The 25,309-nt window shown below is 37.0% G+C and overlaps 1 protein-coding gene across 1 annotated transcript in view; it reads right to left on the reverse strand.

The window, feature by feature from the left end:
• LOC121314243 (exosome RNA helicase MTR4-like) overlaps positions 1–25,309 on the reverse strand; it is a 70,441-nt gene that overhangs the window by 4,179 nt on the left and 40,953 nt on the right. Inside the window, exons 19-25 of the mRNA XM_041247287.1 lie at positions 24,686–24,814; positions 14,182–14,292; positions 13,148–13,336; positions 12,414–12,577; positions 11,707–11,812; positions 2,838–2,894; positions 2,311–2,473 (exon numbers count right to left, since the gene is read on the reverse strand). Coding sequence (XP_041103221.1) covers positions 2,311–2,473; positions 2,838–2,894; positions 11,707–11,812; positions 12,414–12,577; positions 13,148–13,336; positions 14,182–14,292; positions 24,686–24,814 — 919 coding nt within the window. The remainder of the gene's footprint in view (positions 1–2,310; positions 2,474–2,837; positions 2,895–11,706; positions 11,813–12,413; positions 12,578–13,147; positions 13,337–14,181; positions 14,293–24,685; positions 24,815–25,309) is intronic.

Genomic DNA, 25,309 nt, shown 5'->3' on the forward strand with positions numbered 1-25,309 from the left:
TGTGGTTAGTTCTCCAAGATGTTTGGGCCAACCTACCTGCCGAGTTCCTTCAAAAACTGTGTGCGTGTACCTAGAAGAATTGATGCTGTTTTGAAGGCAAAGGGTGGTCACACCAAATATTGATTTGATGTAGATTTTTCTTCTGTTCATAAGAACATAAGAAAGTTCACAAACAAGAGGAGGCCATTCGGCCCATCTTGCTCGTTTGGTTGTTAGTAGCTTATTGATCCCAGAATCTCATCAAGCAGCTTCTTGAAGGATCCCAGGGTGTCAGCTTCAACAACACTACTTGGGAGTTGATTCCAGACCCTCACAATTCTGTATAAAAAAGTGCCTCCTATTTTCTGTTCTGAATGCCCCTTTGTCTAAACTCCATTTGTGACCCCTGGTCCTTGTTTCTTTTTTCAGGTCGAAAAAGTCCCTTGGGTCGACATTGTCAATATCTTTTAGAATTTTGAATGCTTGAATTAGGTCGCCGCGTAGTCTTCTTTGTTCAAGACTGAACAGATTCAATTCTTTTAGCCTGTCTGCATATGACATGCCTTTTAAGCCCGGAATAATTCTGGTCGCTCTTCTTTGCACTCTTTCTAGAGCAGCAATATCTTTTTAATAGCAAGGTGACCAGAACTGCACACAATATTCAAGATGAGGTCTTACTAGTGCATTGTACAGTTTTAACATTACTTCCCTTGATTTAAATTCAACACTTTTCGCAATGTATCCAAGCATCTTGTTAGCCTTATTTATAGCTTCCCCACATTGTCTAGATGAAGACATTTCTGAGTCAACAAAAACTCCTAGCTCTTTTTCATAGATTCCTTCTCCAATTTCAGTATCTCCCATATGATATTTATAATGTACATTTTTATTTCCTGCGTGCAGTACCTTACACTTTTCTCTATTAAATGTCATTTGCCATGTGTCTGCCCAGTTCTGAATCTTGTCTAGATCATTTTGAATGACCTTTGCTGCTGCAACAGTGTTTGCCACTCCTCCTACTTTTGTGTCGTCTGCAAATTTAACAAGTTTGCTTACTATACCAGAATCTAAATCATTAATGTAGATTAGGAATAGCAGAGGACCTAATACTGATCCCTGTAGTACACCGCTGGTTACCACACTCCATTCTGAGGTTTTTCCTCTAATCAGTACTTTCTGTTTTCTACATGTTAACCACTCCCTAATCCATGTACATGTGTTTCCTTGAATTCCAACTGCGTTCAGTTTGAGAATTAATCTTTTGTGCGGGACTTTGTCAAAAGCTTTCTGGAAATCTAAATAAACCATGTCATATGCTTTGCAATTATCCATTATCGATGTTGCATCCTCAAAAAAAATCAAGCAAGTTAGTTAGACACGATCTCCCTTTCCTAAAACCATGTTGACTGTCTCCCAGGACCCTGTTACCATATAGGTAATTTTCCATTTTGGATCTTATTATAGTTTCCATAAGTTTGCATATAATAGAAGTCAGGCTTACTGGTCTGTAGTTACCTGGTTCAGTTTTGTTTCCCTTTTTGTGGATCGGTATTACGTTTGCAATTTTCCAGTCTGTCGGTACCACCCCTGTGTCAAGAGACTGCTGCATGATCTTGGTTAGCGGTTTGTAAATAACTTCTTTCATTTCTTTGAGTACTATTGGGAGGATCTCATCCGGCCTAGGGGATTTGTTTATTTCAAGAGCTCCTAGTCCCTTTAACACTTCTGCCTCGGTTATGCTAAAGTTATTTAAAACTGGATAGGAACTGGATGGCATATGGGGCATGCTGTCTATATCTTCCTTTGTAAAGGAATGGGGCATGCTTTCCGTATCTTCCTTCACTCACTTTGCATTTTGTTAATTGACAAATATAAACTATTAACATGTCTATTTTCTAAAGCATTCTTACTTTACAGCATTTTTTCACACTTGCCTAAAACTTTTGCATAGTACTGTAAGTATCTCAGCAAAACTAGTGCTAGAATCTTAAAAAAAAAAAAAAATTAAAAATCAGCAGTTATATAAACTTATTTCAGTCTTAATTAAAACAAAAGCAAATGGAGAAAAAACATGTTGGATTTAGATTTTTGTGATGCCACAACCTTAAATTTTTACCTACTTTAAAGTTCCTAACCATCAAAGATGCTTTGCCACAGAACTGCACATACGTGGATTTAAGGCTGGTTTAAAATTGTGATTATGGGTCATTAGGCAGCAACTTTAAAAGTAACAAAGGTTTAAAACAGTACAGAAACTTGCATTACACCAACTTCACTGCAGGAGTCTTAAACTGGGTAAATATTTATCAACTCATTTCAGAAACTGATTACCTTCAAAAACATCTGTCATTTTGCAAATCTGAGAAAATGTGGACCCATTGGCCCATGTGTAGACCACATCCATCAGGTGGGGACGGAATGAATTAAGGTACAGTTCTTCATCAATTTCGAGTTTAGCTTCTGCCGATACTTTGGCTATACGCTTCGCACATTCCTGAAAAAAAAAAAAGTTTTATAGACATGGGGTTTTGAACGGTAATCAGAACAGCAAAACACTTTGTGTTTTAAATACAAAGATCAAATCAAAGAAAGACAACTTTCTATTCTGTTGACTGACTTGATTATATTACTGTATATTACAACACCACCATTTCTAGGTTTCAGTTCAAGCACTGAAGTGTTTCAGATTCACATGGAAGTATGCTGTTTGCAATAGTTTTTGTATTTTAGTAAATGTCACAACATTACTTAAAACTCATCCAAGATGCACACAATACATAAAGTTAACACCAACACTTCTGCTTTAGAGAGAAAGATCTCACACACACACACACGTTATTTCCAAAGTTCTGTTTTACCTGCATCTGCCGAAGCGGTCCTGCCAATTGTTCGGTCAGTTTCGGCATTTCACTGGCCTGAAAGAGAGAAACATTACCTTAATTCAAACAAAACTTTTACAGTTAACAATTCATCATCATGACCTTAAAAATCTTCTGTTCAGATGACTGATTCATACATCAAAAAGGGTTATTTTTATAAGCCTTTTCTTCTTGATAAGTATGGATTTCAGCAATTACCCATGATTAGGGAGAAGTTGTATGTTGACTTCCTTTTAAAGCATATAAGAAGGGTCATAGAAAATGACACATCTGACTACAGCAGCCGACTGCTATGCATGACTTTAAAAAAAAAAAAAAAAAAAAAAAAAAAAAAAAAAAAGAAACTGAAAGAACTCCTGGTGATGATTGAACACAACACAAAACTGAAGCAATAGCTGTCTCCGTGGCAAATCGCTGTTTATCAATGTTCGCTTCCTGCTTCATTGGATCACGGAGGATAATTATGATTAAATGATAATTTTTCAATGTGATAAATGTATCGCTGAAAAAAAAATATCATGATTATCAATTATTGTTCCAACCCTCCTGCCAAGAAATACAAAGTTTGGGAGTTACGATCAACAGCAGTATGAAGACTCTAATGGATTGTCTCGACATTTCATATCTTTCTCAACCTTACCTGCAAGCAGAATGTGTGTGTGTGCATCAATCTATTCCTCTAGAGGTATCTGTATATTTTTCTCTGCATGTCAGTCTACCTACATCGTGTACGCTTGCTTATCTGTTAGTGGCTTAGTCTGCATCTATTTCTGTATGCATGCAGTCACTCTTGATTATGTACAGAATACAAGGATGCATGCATGCTAGGTACTACAAAAAGGTTGTAATTATATTTCAAAAAGTGGTACTGGTGACTGCAACAGTCATCAGAAACCCCGCCCAATGTGGTAACACAATTATATAACCTCTAAAGAGAGGAAGAACAGATGTTTTAAAACTAGCATTTAACTCAGATACGCCGAGATAAACAGAGCTCCAGGAGAAAAATAAATTGCAAGGGCAGCGAGTCCACATTATATCAAAGTTAGTTCTTGCAGGATAAATATGAAAACTACATTGTTATTTTCAGTCCCACATGAACAAATACTGGATCATTTACCTCAGTGGCTTCCAACTTCTTCCCTTCCGTCTGGAGGTGTCAGCTCATTACCCCTTTACAATTTTCACTCTACTGAATGATACCACAGTTGCAACAAAACTAAAATGGCAGAATAATCTGATTAACAAATAACACCTCTGTTTATTTAATATAATTTATGTCACAGTGCTGATATATAATTTATGTTGGTTAGGGATTTACAAAATGCTGGTCAGAGATAGAATACCAAACAATAATTCTTAAAAAACTTAACTTTTTTGAATGCACACACTCAAAAGGCAGTATTTGGGAATCTCTTCAGAAACAAACAATATTTTGCTTTCTATTGAGCAAAGAAATGGTAAAAAATCCAAATTGGTCTGCACTGCAAATGTTTCACATTACCATTTACTTCCCATCTTGGCAAACCATTAACCTTAAGATAAAACTCAATAACTAACAATTAAAAACAACAGGACATGAAAATGACCCAAAGGGACTCTATAACTTTGCCCTTTCTGTACCCTTGTGTTTTCTTCCATTGTTTTTATTTTGCAAGTAAGAAACGTATTAATTTTTTATCTGGATGTACTCTATCAAAAACAAATTTCTTTAATCTCTGAGCTGTTAAATGAAATATTTATGCACAGTGGTATAGGGGAAAAAACAACCTCTTACTTTCATTTTTATTTTTGCATTTCTGAGATGTCCCGTGTACCCCTGGACACTTAAGAACCCCTGTTTTTACTCTCTAATGTATGGCCAAAATAAATTGCTTTTTTAACCATAATTTTGGCAATGACTGTGGATCACTTTAGACTGTCTTTTGAACTGTTTTATAGGAATTATCTTTGCCTTTTAAATTTTGTACAATGTAAAAATGTTCCTTGAGGTCCTTGTGATGACTGTCTTCCCAGCGACAGCGAGTGGAAGCAACAGCGAGTGGGAGAAGTACAGGCGTGGAAAAGTACAGAGCAGTTTAGAAGCAGTTTGAAAGCAGACTGCAGAAGAAACTAAACTTAAAAAAAAAAAAAAAAAAACCCTCAACATGGTCTTCAAGCTAGTAATCTGTGACACCTGCTTGATGTGGGAAATCCGAGAAAACCCAGCGGAGCTAAACCAAGTGTGCGTAAAGTGCCGCGCGATCCAGGATTTGCATAAACTAGAAAGTATGCAAGAAATGGAGCTGGATGAAGTGAGACAGCAACAGGATCTTGAGGAACTGGCACACACACAATTCATGGAAGTCTGCATCACCCCTAACAGACTGAAAGCCACCAGGGAGATAGAAGGTCAGAACAGCTGGGTTCAGGTAGGCAGAAGCAGGGAAAAAAAGAAACTTCGTCAAACACAACCACCAGAAATCGAAACAACCAACAAATTTGAGACACTTCAGAATTTTGATGAGCAGAGCCAACAACAAGAGAATGAAAGGAACAACATCCAGGACCCCATTGACAGTCGTGACCAGACAGCAAAAAGAAGGGAGGTCATGATTGTTGGGGACTCCATATTGAGAAACACAGCAAGTTCAATTCGCAGTTTGGACCCCCGGGAGCCTCGGTCAAGCACATCACTGAGAACGTGGACAGGCTCCTAGAACGAACAGGAGACGACCCGGTAGTAGTCGTCCACATCGGTACAAACAACATTGGAAGAGACAGACCAAAATCCCTGCAAAACAAATTCAGAGAGCTAGGAAGGAAATTAAAAGAGAAAACCAAAACTGTGGTATTTCCTGGTATACTACCGGCACCTTGCAAAGGACCATATGGACAGCTGGAAATAATTTATCAAAACGAATGGCTGAAGACGTGGTGCACACGGGAAGGCTTCACCTATCTTGATCATTGGACCACATTCTACAACGAGGACTATCTGTATAGACGGGATGGACTGCACTTAAATAACAAGAGAACCAGTCTACTTGGAGAAAAGATCCTCGAGCAGGTTCAGAAGCATTTAAACTAGAAAGGAAGGGGGGAGAAATCAACAAAAAAACAGAAGGGAGACCGCATCAAAACAAGAACAACTCAGGTAAGACAACCATTAAATGTATTTATCTAAATGCTAGAAGTATCAGAAACAAAATTCTAGAACTTGAAGCTACTGCACTAACAGGTAACTATGATGTGATAGGTATTACAGAAACGTGGTTGTCTGAGAGTGATGGGGACGAATATAATATTTGTGGGAATACACTGTATAGGAACGACAGGCAGGACAGAAGAGGAGGGGTAGCGCTATACATAAGAAACAGTCTTGAAGCCCAGGTGTTAAACCTGGACAAAGAAAATAAAGCCGAATCAATATGGGTCAGAATAATGGACAAAAAATTAAAAGGGCATAATAACAGGAGCATGCTATAGACCGCCAGATTCAGACGGTGAGCAAAATAATCTGTTATACAATGACATTAGAAATGCGTGTAGCAAAGGAGAAGCCATACTAATGGGGGATTTCAACTTCCCCCATATAAAATGGGAAAACCCGGTGGGTAGCACGAAGGATGAAATAGAAATGGTGGAAATGACAAATGACTGCTTCCTAACACAATTTGTCAAGGCACCGACTAGAGGGGAGGCATGCCTTGATTTAGTCTTTTCAAATAACGAAGATAGAATAACTAAAACAGAGGTCAGAGAACCACTGGCAAACTCAGACCACAACATGGTCTCATTTGAAGTGTTTTTTTAAACCCCAAAAGTAATGACTAAAGCTAAGGTTTACAATTTTAGAAAAGCAAACTATGAAGGTATGAAACAGAGACTAACAGAAGTAGATTGGAGTAAAATAGAGAAAACACCCACAGAAGAAGGATGGTTATTCTTCAAAAATGTAGTACTAGAGGCGCAAAACAATTACATCCCTAAAGTAGACAAATCTAAATGTAAAACTAAATTGCCAAAATGGTTTAATAGATCAATTAAAAAAAATATTCATTGAAAAAAGGCACTTTACAGAGCATTAGAAAAGGACCAAAAAGAAAGTACGCAGAAAGAGTACACAGAACTGCAAACGCAAGTCAAAAAGGAAGTTAGAAAGGCCAAGAGAGAAATAGAAATGAACATTGCTAAGGGAGCTAAAACCAATTCCAAAATGTTTTTCCAATATTACAACAGCAAGAGAACATTCAAAGAGGAGATTAAATGTTTAAGAGATACAAATGGCAAAATCGTAGATGAAGAAAAAAAAATAGCAAATATATTAAATGATTACTTTTCACAAGTTTTTACAAAGGAAGATACTGACAACATGCCCCACATGTCATCCAGTTCCTATCCAGTTTTAAATAACTTTAGCATAACTGAGGCAGAAGTGTTAAAGGGACTAGGAGCTCTTAAAATAAACAAATCCCCTGGGCCGGATGAGATCCTCCCAGTAGTACTCAAAGAAATGAAAGAAGTTATTTACAAACCGCTAACCAAGATCATGCAGCAGTCTCTTGACACAGGGGTGGTACCGACAGACTGGAAAATTGCAAACGTAATACCGATCCACAAAAAGGGAAACAAAACTGAACCAGGTAACTACAGACCAGTAAGCCTGACTTCTGTTATATGCAAACTTATGGAAACTATAATAAGATCCAAAATGGAAAATTACCTATATGGTAACAGTATCCTGGGAGACAGTCAACATGGTTTTAGGAAAGGGAGATCGTGTCTAACTAATTTGCTTGATTTTTTTTGAGGATGCAACATCGATAATGGATAATTGCAAAGCATATGACATGGTTTATTTAGATTTCCAGAAAGCTTTTGACAAAGTCCCGCATAAAAGATTAATTCTCAAACTGAACGCAGTTGGGATTCAAGGAAACACATGTACATGGATTAGGGAGTGGTTAACATGTAGAAAACAGAAAGTACTGATTAGAGGAAAAACCTCAGAATGGAGTGTGGTAACCAGCGGTGTACCACAGGGATCAGTATTAGGTCCTCTGCTATTCCTAATCTACATTAATGATTTAGATTCTGGTATAGTAAGCAAACTTGTTAAATTTGCAGACGACACAAAAGTAGGAGGAGTGGCAAACACTGTTGCAGCAGCAAAGGTCATTCAAAATGATCTAGACACATTCAGAACTGGGCAGACACATGGCAAATGACATTTAATAGAGAAAAGTGTAAGGTACTGCACGCAGGAAATAAAAATGTGCATTATAAATATCATATGGGAGATACTGAAATTGGAGAAGGAATCTATGAAAAAGAGCTAGGAGTTTTTGTTGACTCAGAAATGTCTTCATCTAGACAATGTGGGGAAGCTATAAAAAAGGCTAACAAGATGCTCGAATACATTGCGAAAAGTGTTGAATTTAAATCAAGGGAAGTAATGTTAAAACTGTACAGTGCACTAGTAAGACCTCATCTTGAATATTGTGTGCAGTTCTGGTCATCTCGCTATAAAAAAGATATTGCTGCTCTAGAAAGAGTGCAAAGAAGAGCGACCAGAATTATTCCGGGCTTAAAAGGCATGTCATATGCGGACAGGCTAAAAGAATTGAATCTGTTCAGTCTTGAACAAAGAAGCCTACGCGGCAACCTAATTCAAGCATTCAAAATTCTAAAAGGTATTGACAGTGTCGACCCAAGGGACTTTTTCAGCCTGAAAAAAGAAACAAGGACCAGGGGTCACAAATGGAGTTTAGACAAAGGGGCATTCAGAACAGAAAATAGGAGGCACTTTTTTACACAGAGAATTGCGAGGGTCTGGAATCAACTCCCCAGTAATGTTGTTGAAGCTGACACCCTGGGATCCTTCAAGAAGCTGCTTGATGAGATTCTGGGATCAATAAGCTACTAACAACCAAACGAGCAAGATGGGCCGAATGTCCTCCTCTTGTTTGTAAACTTTCTTATTGTCTTATGAAAGGCACTATATAAAAACATTAAATACATTTCACCAAATAATTCTACTGCAATTGTAATTGACACCAGGTCTGGTGATTTGGCCAATATTTTGATCATTGGCTTTGGTAAAAATGCAGGCACTCAATGAAATGGTAGTCTAAGGACTTGCAGGTGACTGTGTCATTACCAACAGTTATTCTCATCTCTACTGTAGATGTTGATCTCCATTTTGGACACGTTTCAGGTGTAACATTTTTTATTGTATTATTTAAGATTTACTTTTATTTTGAAACTTAAAAAAGTCATCACAGCTATGGGGAGAGCCAATGGTAAGGGTACAAGTATTATGGGGTGGTTTTACCAGTTTATCTATAGAAGCGAAAATAAATCTAAGATTGATTTTATTTATTTCAATTAAACTGGAATAGTATAAAGATCTAGCACTGGCCAGAGCCTTCCTATATTTCAGCTGATGGCATTTCCAAACCAATTAATGAACATGCAGTCTAGAATCTTTCCATCTACATTCCAATTGACATCCCTCACATTTCAATTTTCAAGTGGTAACAAACCATGGCAAGCTTCTTTTAACTGGTGCTACAAAATCAAAAATACTAGTCATTGCAAGTGTTAACCATCTCACCCAGTGATATGGACTCAGCAGATGGAGAGGAGTTGAAAGCCTCACAAAACTTAAACCGCAGTTGTTAAATTAACCACCCAAGTTTTAATTGTACGTTCCAGGCATTTAATAGCTGATGGTAAAAAAAAAAAACCCTCAAACAATGGCAAACAGTTAGGATATTTTAACAACTAAGCCACAAGAAATTATGAAATCTATCATGTGGCCATGGTTATGAGTAGGACCTTTCACATGGTGGACAAAATCTAAGGAATCCAGTAGCCTCAAATTCTGAACCTTTAAAATCCAATTTAGTATCAGTATGGAAATAGCAATTACAATGCCCTTTTCAGTTACAATTATGCTGCAGTAAGTACAATTACACTAAAAAAGTAACAAACTACACACATTAACGTTACTCTGATACAAATACGAAAATATACTATACAACTATATACAAATATAAACAAATGGGCTCACTAAAAGTGTTTAACATACAAGAATGATGGTATGACAAAAATTCAAACCTAACTAATCAATAAATTGTGTGGTAGAATTATAATTACGCAGGTGTGCAAAGGTTGAATTACAATTACAGTTGTAATTCTGCAATTCGTAATCACCCTTTTTTGTTATGGTTCTCTACAAAAATAAACTGGAAGTCAGCATGACTCAGTATTTGTTTTAATTAATAAACAATAGTAACAATATAAAATTAATGAACTCACTCCATTAATGTCTTCTATTTTTGTAATATTGTTTCACCTTCTATAAACCAATCTCACCTATTACAACCCATTTTAGTTTCAGCCACCATTCCTAAGTTTATTTTCTCCTCTTTCTCTCTCAACTCTAATGCTTAAGCTATTTCCGGAGAAGACTGATCTCTCTTGATGCCAACATTAAAAGCACCATTAACCCCCTTACATACTTCACTGAAATTATTCAGTTTTATTCCTTGCTCCTCACCAGTGTTCAGGCCTCTGACTGGGGGGGGGGGGGAATTGCCCTAATTGGAAAATACAGTATGTGACATGGTGTCGACAGTTAAAGGAATGTGGCACGGAGCTCACTTTTACTGGAACCAGTAATGGAGAATCAAAAGAACCCAGACTGTGTGTACTACTGCCTGAAAGCAGATGTGCTGTTTCCATGAAAATGAAATATGAATCTCAAAAGGTCTGAGCGACTAGCAGTTGAAGCAGCAGCAGTGGGTTTACAAAAACATACAAGCTCCCCTCATGGGAATGCATAATGATAGCTAGTCCTAGGACCCTGAACCCCACATGATCCTGTTTCAATGCAAGTCTCTTATGGAACACCACTGTGCCACACTGCTATCCACTTATGGAAAGAACCCTTCCTCCTCCAGCTGCACAAACACATCTGCTTAGAAACTCCAAAAAATGTTCAGAACATTATGCAAGCCATTTTAGACACACAGCCAGCTGAGCTGAGACTATAATCCACATATTCAAGATTCTCTATGACAACTGGGTCAGCCAAGGAAACCAATTACATTCTTCACCAACTTTATAGCTTGGCACCCTCTGAACTCTTGAATATTTACTTTGGACAATGAAATCCTTCACAATCACAAATACTGTATAAAAATGAAGTAAATGTACTCTCTTCACATTTTTTAAAAATCTATTCAAACTGTTACCACAGGTGGGGAACTGAAGAAAACTGTTTCAACATGAACTTTATTTTAAAATTGAGACATCATAGTAGTAAATGCCTCATTAAGCACCACTCTCAAAATAACTTATACACTATTGTCCATTTTCTCTCAAAAGGCAATAATTTAAGTTATTGTCAAGCACCAATGTGGATTAACATACACTTTCAGTAATATTACTTTCAAAACAGCCTTACCTACCTAAAATGGACAGTCAAAACATTTTACATGGACCGAAATGACGTAAAACTGAAGCTATACTAAACAGACACCTACTTTAGATATTGAATTATTGGTGATAAAAGTGACCTAAACTAGTGTTTATATCAGTAGAACAATCATAGCTATAATTACTACATAATTTGCCCATCTGGGATATGGCCACAGCTTGTGCTTTTTTTGGTTAGTCTTTTTTTTCATTCCCATATTAACTTATATAAACAGCTAACTCAAACGTCTGCTAATTGGACTGTAATTACACTATATTACAGCTGTGTTGGCAATCTACAGGTATAAAGTATATGTAAACATACTTATCATCAATACATACTTTAACAGCCAATTTTCTACAGAAATTAGGAGCAACTTACATTTTCCTGAAATACAAAACAGCTAAGCAAAGCTGTGGCTTGTTCTGAAGTAAGATCATTGAAAAGTCCATTGAAGATCATCTCTGTGAGGAGAAGCTCATCAGCACTGAAAAACAAAAATGTACAAACTGGATGTTATTTAAGGTAGAAAATAAATCAAAAGATTAAAAGTACCCATACAAGAGAGACCACAAGTATGTGTTATTACAGTATTTACACTAGATGTATTCAGTTATAAAATCATGCATCTTAAAAGGGAGATACTATTCTGTGTTTGAAGTCAATGAACAATGAGTCACATCATTTAATTCACACTGCTTCCTACCATAGATCTTTAAGATTTAGAAATCAAGAGTAACAACAAATCTGGGTCCAGAAAGCAACAGCTGTGTTGTTGTTATTTGCACTAGCAACATAATATTGCAACCCAAAGGACTTCTGTTCATTTGATTTAGTTCCCTTTGAACTAGTGATAAACTAAGATCCCAAATAAATTAATTCTAAACAATTTTAGGAAAGTATTACATCAAGGGAAAACAATTTACACTATAAAATGTACAGAGGGTCACAGATATTGAACAAATGGCTACAAGATAAATGTGTTCTAGCTTACCAACCCCCAAAGACATTTTCTAATTCCATTACTCATATAATAAGTAATTAAAATAGTAATTATCAATATTCCCCCACCCCAAAATGATAGTTACCTGCTAATCTCACAACCAACACGCCCTTTCATCTCAATGACATCAGATGAAGTGGCAAATCCTAATCTTCTTAGAACACGTTTTCTACATTTGAGCTCGTCCATCTGCAAAACTGTCCTCGCTTTCTTCAGCTCACGCTTCGCAGTCTTAATGTCCCCAGCGATCTGAAACAAACAGCAAGTTTAAACAATACCTTGAACATATATTTTAACTGGGGGCCTGGGACAAAACCACCTTGACAAACGCAATTTCCCAAGGCTGGGGATCAGTTTATTTACATGAGAACTGCTGTTAGGAGCTTGTGGTTACTACATTGACCTCAGGTTTATTGTACATTTATAATCTTACAATGGTCACTTTAATAGTATAAACCATTCTAAAGCCACGGATTCACTGGGTCGGATAGGTCGTCTTCACTCTGGATGCATGAAGTCATGGAGGGCCTTGAACTGAGACGTTTTGGAACCCTGCTTTACTAGAAGTACGTTTACATTTTCTTCAAATTAAAATGGACTATTTAAAGTAATAACCAATTCACGTTTCATCTTTGGATCACTTTATACAATCAACATGCAGATAGTAATATAGTAAATCACAGAACAAGTTAAATGAACATTTGTTTGTAATTTACAGAATATTTTTACACCTGCTTTTGCATTTAGTTGAAACTGCAATCCTTGATGTCCCCCAGATTCAGATATCAGTTAGCAGTAGCCTTGCGTTTTATGTTTTACCTGTGCCTTCTTCTCACAGAGATTGTACACAGCCTCTAGGTTTGGGTCATTGTGCAGAGTGTGGGAGTACATTCTGTGTTCAAAGGCCTCCACTTTCTGAATCACTTTCTTCAGTCCCTGGTCTTTGATTCCCATGTCATCAATAGGATCCAACAGGGGTACTCCATCAGGGAACCGCTTCTGGACTTCCTAAAAATGAAGAAAAAATACAGTGCTATAAAATAAAATGCAAATCAAGAGGTTTTACAGTATACACAATCTCTTAGGAAAAAAATACAACAACAACAAACACTTAATGAACATGAATATAATGGGTCTCCTGCACAAGTGAAACAAATTCTGGGAGGAATAGTATGTCCTCTACTTGGTGAAGGAGACATACTGTAAGTTACAAGCGACTGAGAAAATGGTACCAGAGCACGTGCTGTATGAATGCATTACAGTTATGTAACACAGTGAAAAAGTGTCTAAAGGACGTAAATCAGCATTTGACCCAATATTTAAGGGTTGACATAGGGGGTCAAGTAACACCCGTTGGTTCATTTGAGCAGTGCTGATTCACAAACTATATTTTATGAACAGCAGGACAAAGTTTTCTGCCAACAGAATGATACAAATATATATTGCATCTTTTTGCCTTTTAAGTTAGGAAAAATCAACAGGAAAGTTGGCAACGAACTGTTTAGATAGTCAGAGCCCAACATTCTTTTCTCAATTCTGCCAATCCAGCTCAACAAGGTACTCTTTTATACACACCAAATAGCAATTTATCATTCCTTTGCCCCATCTGAGTGAAGAAAGAACAATTTTGTAGTTAGCAGGCATCACATGTCTAAATGTGTGATGCACCAAGATTATCCAACAGTAAGATTAGACATATTTCATATAATGCCAGCCTGTTAACAGCAACTACACACAGCCAGAAAATGTGTGCCAAAAAAACTACAGATGTCCCAGAAAGTGAGACTAAATTCCTTATTAGTCTTCATTTGTTTGTTTAACGCCAAAACTATGACAGTATGTAAATGTCTCACCTGAATGGACTTCAGCACACTTTGCCTGTTGTCAAATGAACGAAGGTCTTTTGGAATATATAGCCTGACAGAGCTGATTGCACTGAGAAGATGCAGCATGACAGGAACAACCTGATGAAGGAAAAAAAAAAACATTACATCCTGTAGATAAACAAACAATATATATCTCATATAAAAACTGTTTAGAAATTAAATAGAATTTATAGAATGGAATGGAGCAACAACTGCGGTGATCACAGTTTATATCGAAAAAAGATCAGAAAGTTACAAATTGCAATTTAAAGAAAGAAATCTGCATACATCAAACAGGGTTGCTTTCATAGCGGACCACCATCACAAAGCGCTTTACAAGATACGAGACTAGGGTGTGTGAACTACGCATCAGCTACAGAGTCACTTACGTCTTATCTGAAAGACAGAGCACAAGGAGGTTAAGTGACTTGTTTGGGGTCACACAGTGAGTCAGTGGCTGAGCTGGGATTTGAACTTGTGACCTCCTGGTTATAAGCCTGTTTCCTTAACCACTGGACCACACAGCCTCTAGCTTTTCAATATCAAAACTCCAGCAATGGCTAATATTCCACATATTCTCTAAACTTGTGTTCAGGAATGTAGTAACCAAGTTTTACCACTATTGGATAAGCCGTTCTCTAGACAAAAAAGTTAAAAAAAATAAGTGCAGACACTTGTACACCCTGACTGACTGTCAAAAACTAAATTCACTAAAACTGGATAAAGCAGTTCTCTTATTTATAAATCATGAGTTAAGCTAGAAATGAGTTTGACCAAAAACAAAGCATCCCCGGTAGCACACTCCACAGACAGAGATGCCTACAATTTGGCCGTAACAGCTAGGAATGTAATGGTACTGCTATGGCAACGGCTGAAATACTGTTTTTTATATGTTGTGTTAAATAACTGAGAAACTGAAATTAGAATTCACGGTAGTTGTTATACCCAGGGACGATCCGGACTCTGCTGTCAATGAGCGTAACTCGGCAGAGTGAGAGGCTTGCAAACTAAAGCTTTTGATTGCATTACAGTGTGTTGAATCTGGTGCAGACTGTCTCCGTTTCATAACATATTACATAGTTGTTCCATGTTTTTAAACTGCTTTAATGCAACGGCGGCTGTGACAAGTTATGTACAGTTGTGGACAACCCCACACAAAAAAAAAATATTAATTAACAACACGTCACAGGACACCACCTGAAATCATAGAATACAACTGTGTACCTGTGTTAAAGCATATGGTCTTTATGACCAGAGTTTAAAGCAATGCAGCAGTGAAATGGTTATTTTTTTTACTGGACAACACTGGTAATGAAAATCAGATTATAGCTGTGTATCAAATATTAACCCTTTGCGGTCCTATGTCGGACCAGGTCCGACATTACAATTTTCCCTTTCTTGTCCGACATGTTGTTTTTTTCTCCAGAAAAAGCAGAGAAAGCCTTTCAATGGCTGAGTGAGACCAATAGGAGCTAAATGAAGCTTGGGGAGAAAAATTTATATTAAAAAAAAAAAAAAAAAAGAGGGCCGTATCTGAGCAGTACACATAGCCCTTGCATCACAGAGATAACATGGACACAAACAAATCCAGTGCACAAAGAATATCAGACATTGGAGAGCTTTTTGAGATATTCTAGTGATAAAATGACAGATCGCATTAAAGAGGAGTTTAATAATAATAATAAAAGATCTGCAATGATGTTGGCTGTTAAAGAGCTGTGTAACAGGGGTGCAACCAGGATCTAGTCTCATCTGTCAACAGGGGGGAATGTGCTAATAAAATTCAGTGACGTTCAATCTCGTCTCCGTGTTGCATACATTACAGGCACCAAACTAAAGAACATGCTGTGACAACCAACCCATTGAAAAGTATTGAGAGGTGAAACAAGTATTTTAAGCAAACCAGTTTCTCACAAAAAGGAATAAATCAACAATGTTTCATAGGATGATTATTATTTTTTGGCCGTTACGTAAACTGAAAACACAGCATAGCGGCCTGAATACAGCGTCATTTTTCCAGGTAGCAACGTAACGGCCCGTTATGTTCAACAGTACTGGTGAGAACTCTGAACAGCATCAAGATGCTGTGGTAGAGATTGCAAGCAATCACAACCGAAGCAGACTCTTGGTACTGCGAATATTTCTCAACAAAATACAGTAACAATTACTTTAAAATTACACAATCTGTCTTGTAATTTTGGCCTTAGCCAAAACGAGAATAACACAACTCCAGCATATCAAGTCACTAGCTTCACACAGGGCAAAAGGCTGCAGTGGGACATAGTGCACAAATACGTGCAATTAGTAAAATAGATTATTTTTAATATCGCATAATTTGTGTAAATATGAAAACCTACAGCAGAAAAACTAACACGTAGTTATCTGAATAGGCTATCCTTTCATCAGTACCATCAGTTCTTGATGGTACTGATGAAAGGAAAAATGGCACAGAGATACAGTTAGTTATGGAGGATATAACCATCATTACTCAGTTAATGTTTTGTTGAGGCAATTTCAAGTTATTCATTATTTAAAAACGGCGACAAGACAGTTTGAGTAACTAAAACTGTAAAGGAAACTTATCATTGTAAATGCAAACACCTACAATTATTGTCATGCAGAGCATTCTCCATTGCCTGACGAAGTTTCTATTTTTTTTTTTTTTTCAGAGCCACTGTTTGTACAGGTTTTGTAACAGCAGCTAGCAAAACTACAGTTGCACAAACACTGCAGACCATAACTAATATGAATTAGTAAACTGCAGCCATGGCTAAATCTTCAAACAGTTTGCCAGAAAAATCTCTAACTTTCCCTTCACTGACATCTCTTATTTGTGCTGTTGTATCACTAAGGCTGTATTTTTTCCACAGTGAACATGGATTTCACAATTTCCATGAATCAAAACCAGTGCCGTCTAATAAAATCTAATTCTCTGTGAAAATCTCAATTTCTGAAAGAATACCATTTTTAGAATTTAAAAAATGCACTAATTAAACATTCACTTCACCAGCAGACAACTTGTTACTATGTTCAAATCCAGTTGAACTTGCTTACCCTAAATTATAAAACATGGCATAGATGTGTAAGAGTTTTAAATTACAGGACAGACAAGCACTTTATTTTTACAATGGAAAAGTTACCTATATTTTATTTTTGTAACAATTAAGTGTGTGAATCACTCAGGAAACACCAATGTGTGTTTTTTAAAATTAATGTCATCAACATAATAAGCTCTTTGTATTTTTTATTTGTTGTTTTATGAATGAGTATGAAATCGCCTTGTTGCCTCTGGTGCCCCTGAATCTTTATGCAAAACAAAGGCAACACTGTTTTGCCCTTCATGGCCTTAACGTCATGCCCGCATATGTATATAAAGAGACATCAAGTCACAGGTAAAATTTTGTCCGCAACACTGAACATTTCAAGTTGCAATCTTAAATGGTATACGAGATATTAGCAGCAGTAGGTATGGTGGCAGCTAGGGGTATTACAGGGATGCTTAATTACAGCTACGGTAAAACAACTCCTTTTAACCATTAACAGAGTTATTTAAAACCCAATTTTCCTGTAAAGGAATTAGAAAAGAGTCACAGAGAATTTCCTAAGGCAAGCTTCCTGAACAGCTTACCACCCACTCTCCATCAAGGTCAAGGGCTGGGGGTCTGGAACAGCAGATTAAGTGAACACTTTTTTTCCCCAGGACGGGCAAAAACAACAATATCATGCCAAATGGTTAAATCTGACATTTCGCAGATTCCATCTGGGTTTAGGTTTAGAATGTATCAAGGGTAATATGTAGATAATTGTTCACTGCAAGTTGTTGGATGTAGGCTCTTTGCAAATATTATTCCTAGGCAGAGTGAAGCAAAATGTATTTCTATGTATGTACTTCAATGTATTTTATATTTTCCTTGGAAACAGAAGGGGAAAGGGGTTATTTCTGTACACATTAATAATATTGCCACAAATAATTGTGAGCAGTAGCAGTGAGGGATACAGTTAGTCGTGCTTAAGCAAGAACATGTAGGTCTTTGTGGACTTGTAAACCATTTAGATATGGAGAAGTGTGCTACAGTCCTGTATTGGCGTACTCAATGTATAAAATATAGACTTACACATGGAGCAATCCTAATTTAAAGGTTGAAGATTACTTTCAATGAAGATGACAAATATCTATTTGACCACAATCCAGTCTCAAGATCAATCACTCAGTTAGGGAGTCAATATCTAAACTCAGGGGAATAACATCAAATCTGATGAACAATGCAAGTTTTGTAAGACTGAGATGCTCAATAGAAAAAATAAAATCACTGCCCGCGTATACAAAACAAAAATATAATTATTTACTGATTTGTGGCGGTATGTAGCCTACTTGTGATTGCACATAACTTAATGTACTGCTTAATCCAGACAGAATTTAATTCCATTTAACAGGCCGGGGTTGATATTCAACAAAATTATTTCAACATGCTGGGATGTTACTAGGAATAGTAGCATTTCTCAAAATAAAAATGTATGTGCAAAAAAATGTACAACAATTTTTTGCCTGTTTTTATGAAATTTTAAAATTCACTGCTTTTGACAATGGTTACATTTAGGAAAAACTGTATGTCTAATAGTAACCTCCCCATTATAGTACAATCTTAAACACTGTCAGGAGCCTCACTTTAAACCAAATCACATGTGGTGTACATGTATTTAGTTTCACAGACCCGGATAAGCATTAATCGTGGGATTTACTAAACGTTAAGGAAGTCAAAGATTAGTGTTAACTGAGTCTGGGAACCAGTCACATATGTAGGTAGAGGAACATAAAAACAAAACAAATATCCTACAAGTGTTGGTTTGTAGTATCATTTGAATAAGGTTTTTGGTTATTGAATGTTAATAAATAATAAAAAATAAATAGTAATAATAATCTTTATTTTTCATATAGCACCTTTCATAGTGGACCACCATCACAAAGCGCTTTACAAGATATGTTAACTATTTATTCTAACTTCTCATGAGAATCTAGATGGAAACTACTTTAATTGCACAATATTGGCACAGTAAGGCTCTGTATAAAAAGAGCTCTTCCTAACATGAATGCATTTTCAGAAAAGCAGGTGTTCATCTTTTCTTTTTCATTTTGGGTTGTGAATTCATGTGTGTTGCCAGTATCCATTTTTTCACAAAAGAATAATAAAAAAATCTGTCTAAACTGTCAACTTACTCCTAAAAACAAAATTGTGACAGTTGGAAACGAAATGTAGCTTCCAGAATTAACTTGAGTGCATGCTGCAGCATTTCAGTCAATATTATCAGTTAAACTAAGAAATAAACTCAAGGTGTATGCATGCCAATAATAAAAATATAAAAAAATGCGACGTACGGTTGTTCAAAGGGTAACTCTGCATGTAGATAACCTTGTGCTGCTGCAGGCACTTCTTTGGGAGATCCAAGGACACGAGATGTAAAAGAACTTATTTGAGGGGATCATAGAGTACAACTGTTCATTAACTATTAATTCTTTGCAGTCCATTTATTCAGCGCTTGTCAGGCACGTCAGGTCCAATTTATATTCACACACGCTATTTAAAATACCGCCCCCTCCCCCCCCGGAAAACAGGTTTAAAATGCATTGAATCGCAAAAGGACACTCAGTACTGTCTCTACAACTATGCCCCACCCCTTGTTCGCTGTATTTTTCACCTCCCTCTTTACAGACATGCATACTGATAAATCCTCTCCTGATCACTCGTTTTATCACCAAACTCTTGAATAATGCGATCCAAATCATTACTTTATTACTATAAAATCTACAAAAGCTCTGCAAATGCCAGTGATATTCTTTGAGCACTGGATGCAGAAGCAGCTCTCTCCTTTAGTTATGTCCGTGTGATCTCTGTAGAAATTAGCAAAAATGGTGTAAAACATAGATAAAATTGGCCTCCAGGGAGCAATACAAATGTTACTACACTAATCATCTATCTCCCTCAAGAATAATACGACAATTTTACCACTACCTGTATAGGAGAATAATATGGTTAAATTCATAAGTCCTCATCTGGGCTTGTTTTTCAAATATAAAATATGCTTAGCTAGATTGAAACTAAACTTGTTTGACAGATATTTTCTTTAACCAGGACAATTGTATTAATTGAGTTGGTGTACTCAGTGTATATGGTTACTGTACTAGTGTACTCTGTTTATGTGGTTACTGTAATCTTAGTAGTTCTGTACTTGGAGGAAAACGTTAACTTTATACTTACAAACTGAAAGAAAACCTTCAGCAAACTACTATTCCAATGCATTTGCTTTGAGTTTTTAAATATAAAATGGCATGCATCCCTGGCTCAAATTAGTCAAAGCTGTGGATAACATTAAAGGGTTTTCAAGAAACAACTAAATGTATTGTGCAATAGTTCCTTCAGCACAATTTCCAAAGCAATTCTTGCTATCTCCGTTCCATACCGAGCTGCTGGCTGCCAACAGGGAATAGCTGAACAAAAACTGTCAGAAGTCACAACAGAAGAGAGTCAGTAACATAAACACAACCCTCCATAAAGAGAATCTTTTACAGCCAATATAAATATACACTCATTCCTAAGGGGCTAACAGACAAGCAACATCACAGAACTGAGTGCGAGAAGTACAGGAAGTAGCAACAATGCCAGGATCACACAGAGCATCCTTTGTCAACAGAAAGCTTTCCATATACATTCACTGCATATGGACAATAACTGGAAAGGGCACTGCAGTCTCAGAAACCTGATTTGCTTTAGTTATTTTCCCCAGATGATAATTAAGAAATTCATATTTTTTTCTGCTTAGTATCTTGTGCCATCTGACAATACATTTAATTGTTAATACAGAGTTAACAAGATTCCAGCAAATCTTACCCAATAACTATTACCAGCCCTTTATAGATCTTACTGTAAATTATCCAAAATTAAAAGATGCACACATTATGGTTAAATTCAATTTACAATATTGGGCGAAGAAATAATTGGCAATGCCTTTCAGTGGTACACTTTTGATCATGAAGGAGAACAGTCACTGAAAAAGAGACATAGGTTAGTAGCTATTGTACAGTATACTGACAGAGCACAGTTGAGTTGCTGTATAAGAACTCAAAACTCCCAGTATCTCAAAGATGTTTCAATGCATTTTAATCAGCAATTCAGACAAACACTCAAAAGTACTTTAGTGTTACAACATGGAATCAAAATGGATTTAAATTAGGAGTTTTTGCCACTGATCAACACAAAAAAAGTCCATAATGTCAAAATGAAAAATAAAATCTACAAATTGTTCAAAATTATTTACAAATATAAAAACAAGAAATAAATTGATGGCATAAGTAATCACCTCCTTGAGTTAATATTTGGTAGAGGCACCTTTGGCAGCAATTACAGCCATCAGTCTATTTAGATAAGTCTCTACCAGCTTTGCACATCTGGTCACTGCAATTTTGCCCATTCTTCTTTGCAAAATTGCTCAAGCTCCATCAAGTTGGATAGGGACCTTTGGTGAACTGTAGTTTTCAAATCTTTCCACATATTCTCAATTGGATTGAGGTCGGGCTTTGACTGGCCCACTCCAGGACATTGACCTTTTTGTTTGTAAGCAACTCCAGTGTGACTTTGGCTGTATGTTTGGGGTTATTGTCCTGCTGGAAGATTAATCTTCTCCCAAGTCCCAGGTCTCTTGCAGACTTCAACAGGTTTTCTCTGTACTTTGCTACATCCATTTTGCGCTCTATCTTCACGAGCGTTCCAAGCCCCGACGCAGAGAAGCAACCCCATAGCATGATGCTGCCACCACCATGCTTCACGGTAGGAATGGTGTTCTCAGGATGATGTGTGGTGGTTAGGCTTGCGCCAAACATAACGCTTAGTGCTGAAAAGGGCAGTTTTGTGAAGCACCCGGGCTATTGTTGCTGTATGCAGTGTCTCCCAGCTCAGCAGTGGAACACTAACTCCTTTAGAATTGCCATAGGCCTCTTGGTGGCCTCCCTGACTAGTGCCCTTCTTGCCCGGATACTCAGTTTTTGAGGACGGCCTATTCTAGACAAATTCACAGTTGTGCCGCATTCTCTCCATTTCTTAATAATGGACTTTACTGTGCTCCGGGGGATATTCAATGCCTTGGAAATGTTCTTATATCCTATATCTGACTGCTGCTTTTTGAAGAACCTTATTCCGGATTTGCTTTGAATGTTCCTTCGTTTTCATGATGTAGTTTTTTTTAGGAAATGTACTAACCAACTGTGGGACTTCCCAGAGACAGGTGTATTTAACCTGAAATCACGTGAAAACCCTTAATTGCACACAGATGAACTCCATTCAACTAATTATGTGACTTCTAAAGACAATTGGTTGCACCAGAACTTACTTAGGTGTGTCATAGCAAAGGGGATGAATACTTATGCAATCAATTATTTTCAGTTTTATATTTGTAATTAATTTAGAACAATTTGTAGATTTTATTTTTCACTTTGACATTATGGACTTTGTGTTGATCAGTGGCAAAAACTCCTAATTAAATAAAGTCCATCTCTCTCTCTCTCTCTCTCTCTCTCTCTCTCTCTCTCTCTCTTCTCTCTCTCTATATATCTATCTATCTATATATATATATATATATATATATATATATATATATATATATATATATATATATATATATATATATATATATATATATATATATATATATATATATATATATATATATATACATACACACACACACACACACACACACACACACAGTACCAGTGGTACAGTCAGCACTTGCTGCTGGAAAATAGTTTTTTTTTCATAATTGACAATGTTTTACGTCGTACACGTTTCTGTAAATACTTGAAAATAAAAACACATGTTACAATATATAAAACATAAGCAGTATCAAAGCAATGTTCAAGAAAATTGAAAACTGTCTCTAAATCTTGGATTCCTCAAAATAGCCACCCTTTGCCTTAACAGCCACAAACACGAGGCATTTGGTTAACAAGTTTCAGCAGGAAATCACCCGACATGTCTTCCCAGCTCTTCTGCAGCAATTCACAGAGATGCAGGGCACTTGTGGGTATCTTTGCTTTGCCTCTTCTGTCCAGTTCGTCCCATACAAGTTCTATGGGATTGAAGTCTGGAGACTGGACAGGCCAGGTCATTAGATTGAGTTGTCCTTCACTTTCCTTCTTCGCCAGATAGTTCTTGCACAACTTTGAGGTGTGTTTCAGGGTCATTATCTTGCTGAAGAATTAAGGAATGCCCAACTAGCCGTAATCCTGATGGAATGGCATGCCTCTGAAGTATGTTATGATAGCCATGCTGGTTGAGCTTGCCATGGACTTCACCAACTCTGTCACCAGCAAAGCAACCCCAGACCATGACACTGCCTACTTGACAGTGGGAACCACACATGCAGAACTCATGCACTCACCCTCTTACAAAGTTGGACCCAAATATTTCAAATTTTGACTCATCAGTCCATAAGACCAACTTCCACTCCTCAAACGTCCAGTTTGTGTTTTTTGGCCCAGGAAAGTCTCTTCTTATTCTGCACTCTTCATGGTTTCTTTGCAGCAATTCTTCCAATTAGGCCAGCTTTACGCAATCTCCACTGAATAGTTGATGTTGAAACATCTGTACTTCTAGTAGCATTTAGCTGAGCCTGTATTTCAGGGGCTGTTACTCGCCGGTTTTGCAGACTTGTGACTCAAATGTACTTGTTCTCTGATTCTGAGGTCACCCTTGGCCTGCCTGACCTTGTAAGGTCCTCATGAGTGCCAGTTTCTTCAAATCGTTTGATGGTCTTGACCACAGCAGTTACAGATACTTGCAAAGTTCTTGCGATTTGTCTTAAAGATCCTTCATTTCTTAATGTAATTACAGTAATTGTCTCTTTTCTTTGCTTAACTGAGTGTATTTTGCCATTTTCTGCTCCTTTACATTCAGGAATGACAAACCTGTGCCTATGCTACCTATATTTATAGTAATCATGGACCCTCACCTGTTAACAATAATTGGTGACAAAAGGATAATTAGTAACATGCTAGTTAACTCAGAGAACAAAGACACTTACATACTTAAGCCAGTGTTCCAACATCGTGTTATACACATTTCAGACTTTTAACTGACTTGGGCTTCAGACTGAAATCCCCTTGCTTTAGGTGACCATTTCATTGAAACTGACAAGATTTACATTTTTTTTAATGCAATTCACTTATCATTATCAGCTTATATAAGTACACGTATCATATAATGAAATATTAAGTGTTTATAGACCAGTTTATACAGTTAAAAGCACAGATAATCATGAAAAACCTGGTTTCAAGCACGTGTACTCAAACTTTTGACTGGTACTATATTATATATATATGTACTTTAATCTTCACCCCATGTGTTTGCTTTCATATGCAGATAGGGGAGTGGACATTTAAAAACCTATACATTTTTATTACCTATGGACACGTGACATGACCTTGAAGTTATTAGACACTAACCTGCATCTCCCCTTTCTCGCCTGGCTTCACTGGCTTGGCAGCATCTGTGGCAGCATTCTTCACACTCTCCTTGCTGCAATGAACTAGCACCTCTACCACATACAAGGGGTCCAGGTCTCCAGTACTAGCCTACAACATACAGAACATGTGTGAATGTCAATTGCAAGAAAATCAAATAATTAAAACACGCATTTTGCCTGCAGTTTAAGCAACTGTAGTCATCACAGGTTCACATAAGCATTACACCCAATAACAATGCTTAACCCTTTGCAGGTCCTATGTTGGGAGAAAAAAAAAAAAAAAAAAAAAAAAAGGAGTTGATCTGAGCAATACACATAGCACCTGCATGGAACCAAACAAAGGAGATAGCTGCTTCTGCATCCAGCGCTCAAAGAATATAAGACACTTGCAGAGCTTTTTGAGATGTTATAGCAATAACATAATGACTTGGATAGCATTATTGAGGAGTTTGGTGATAAAACGAGTGGTCAGGAGAGGATTTATCAATATGCATGACTAAGAGGTATGTGAAATATGGCGAACAAGGGGTGGGGCTTGGCTGGCGATGCAGTACAGAGTGTCCTTTTGTGATTCAATGCCTTTTAAACCTGTTTGACTGAAAAA

This window comes from Polyodon spathula, chromosome 1, assembly GCF_017654505.1.
Source record: "Polyodon spathula isolate WHYD16114869_AA chromosome 1, ASM1765450v1, whole genome shotgun sequence".
NCBI classification, from domain to species: Eukaryota; Metazoa; Chordata; class Actinopteri; order Acipenseriformes; family Polyodontidae; genus Polyodon; species Polyodon spathula.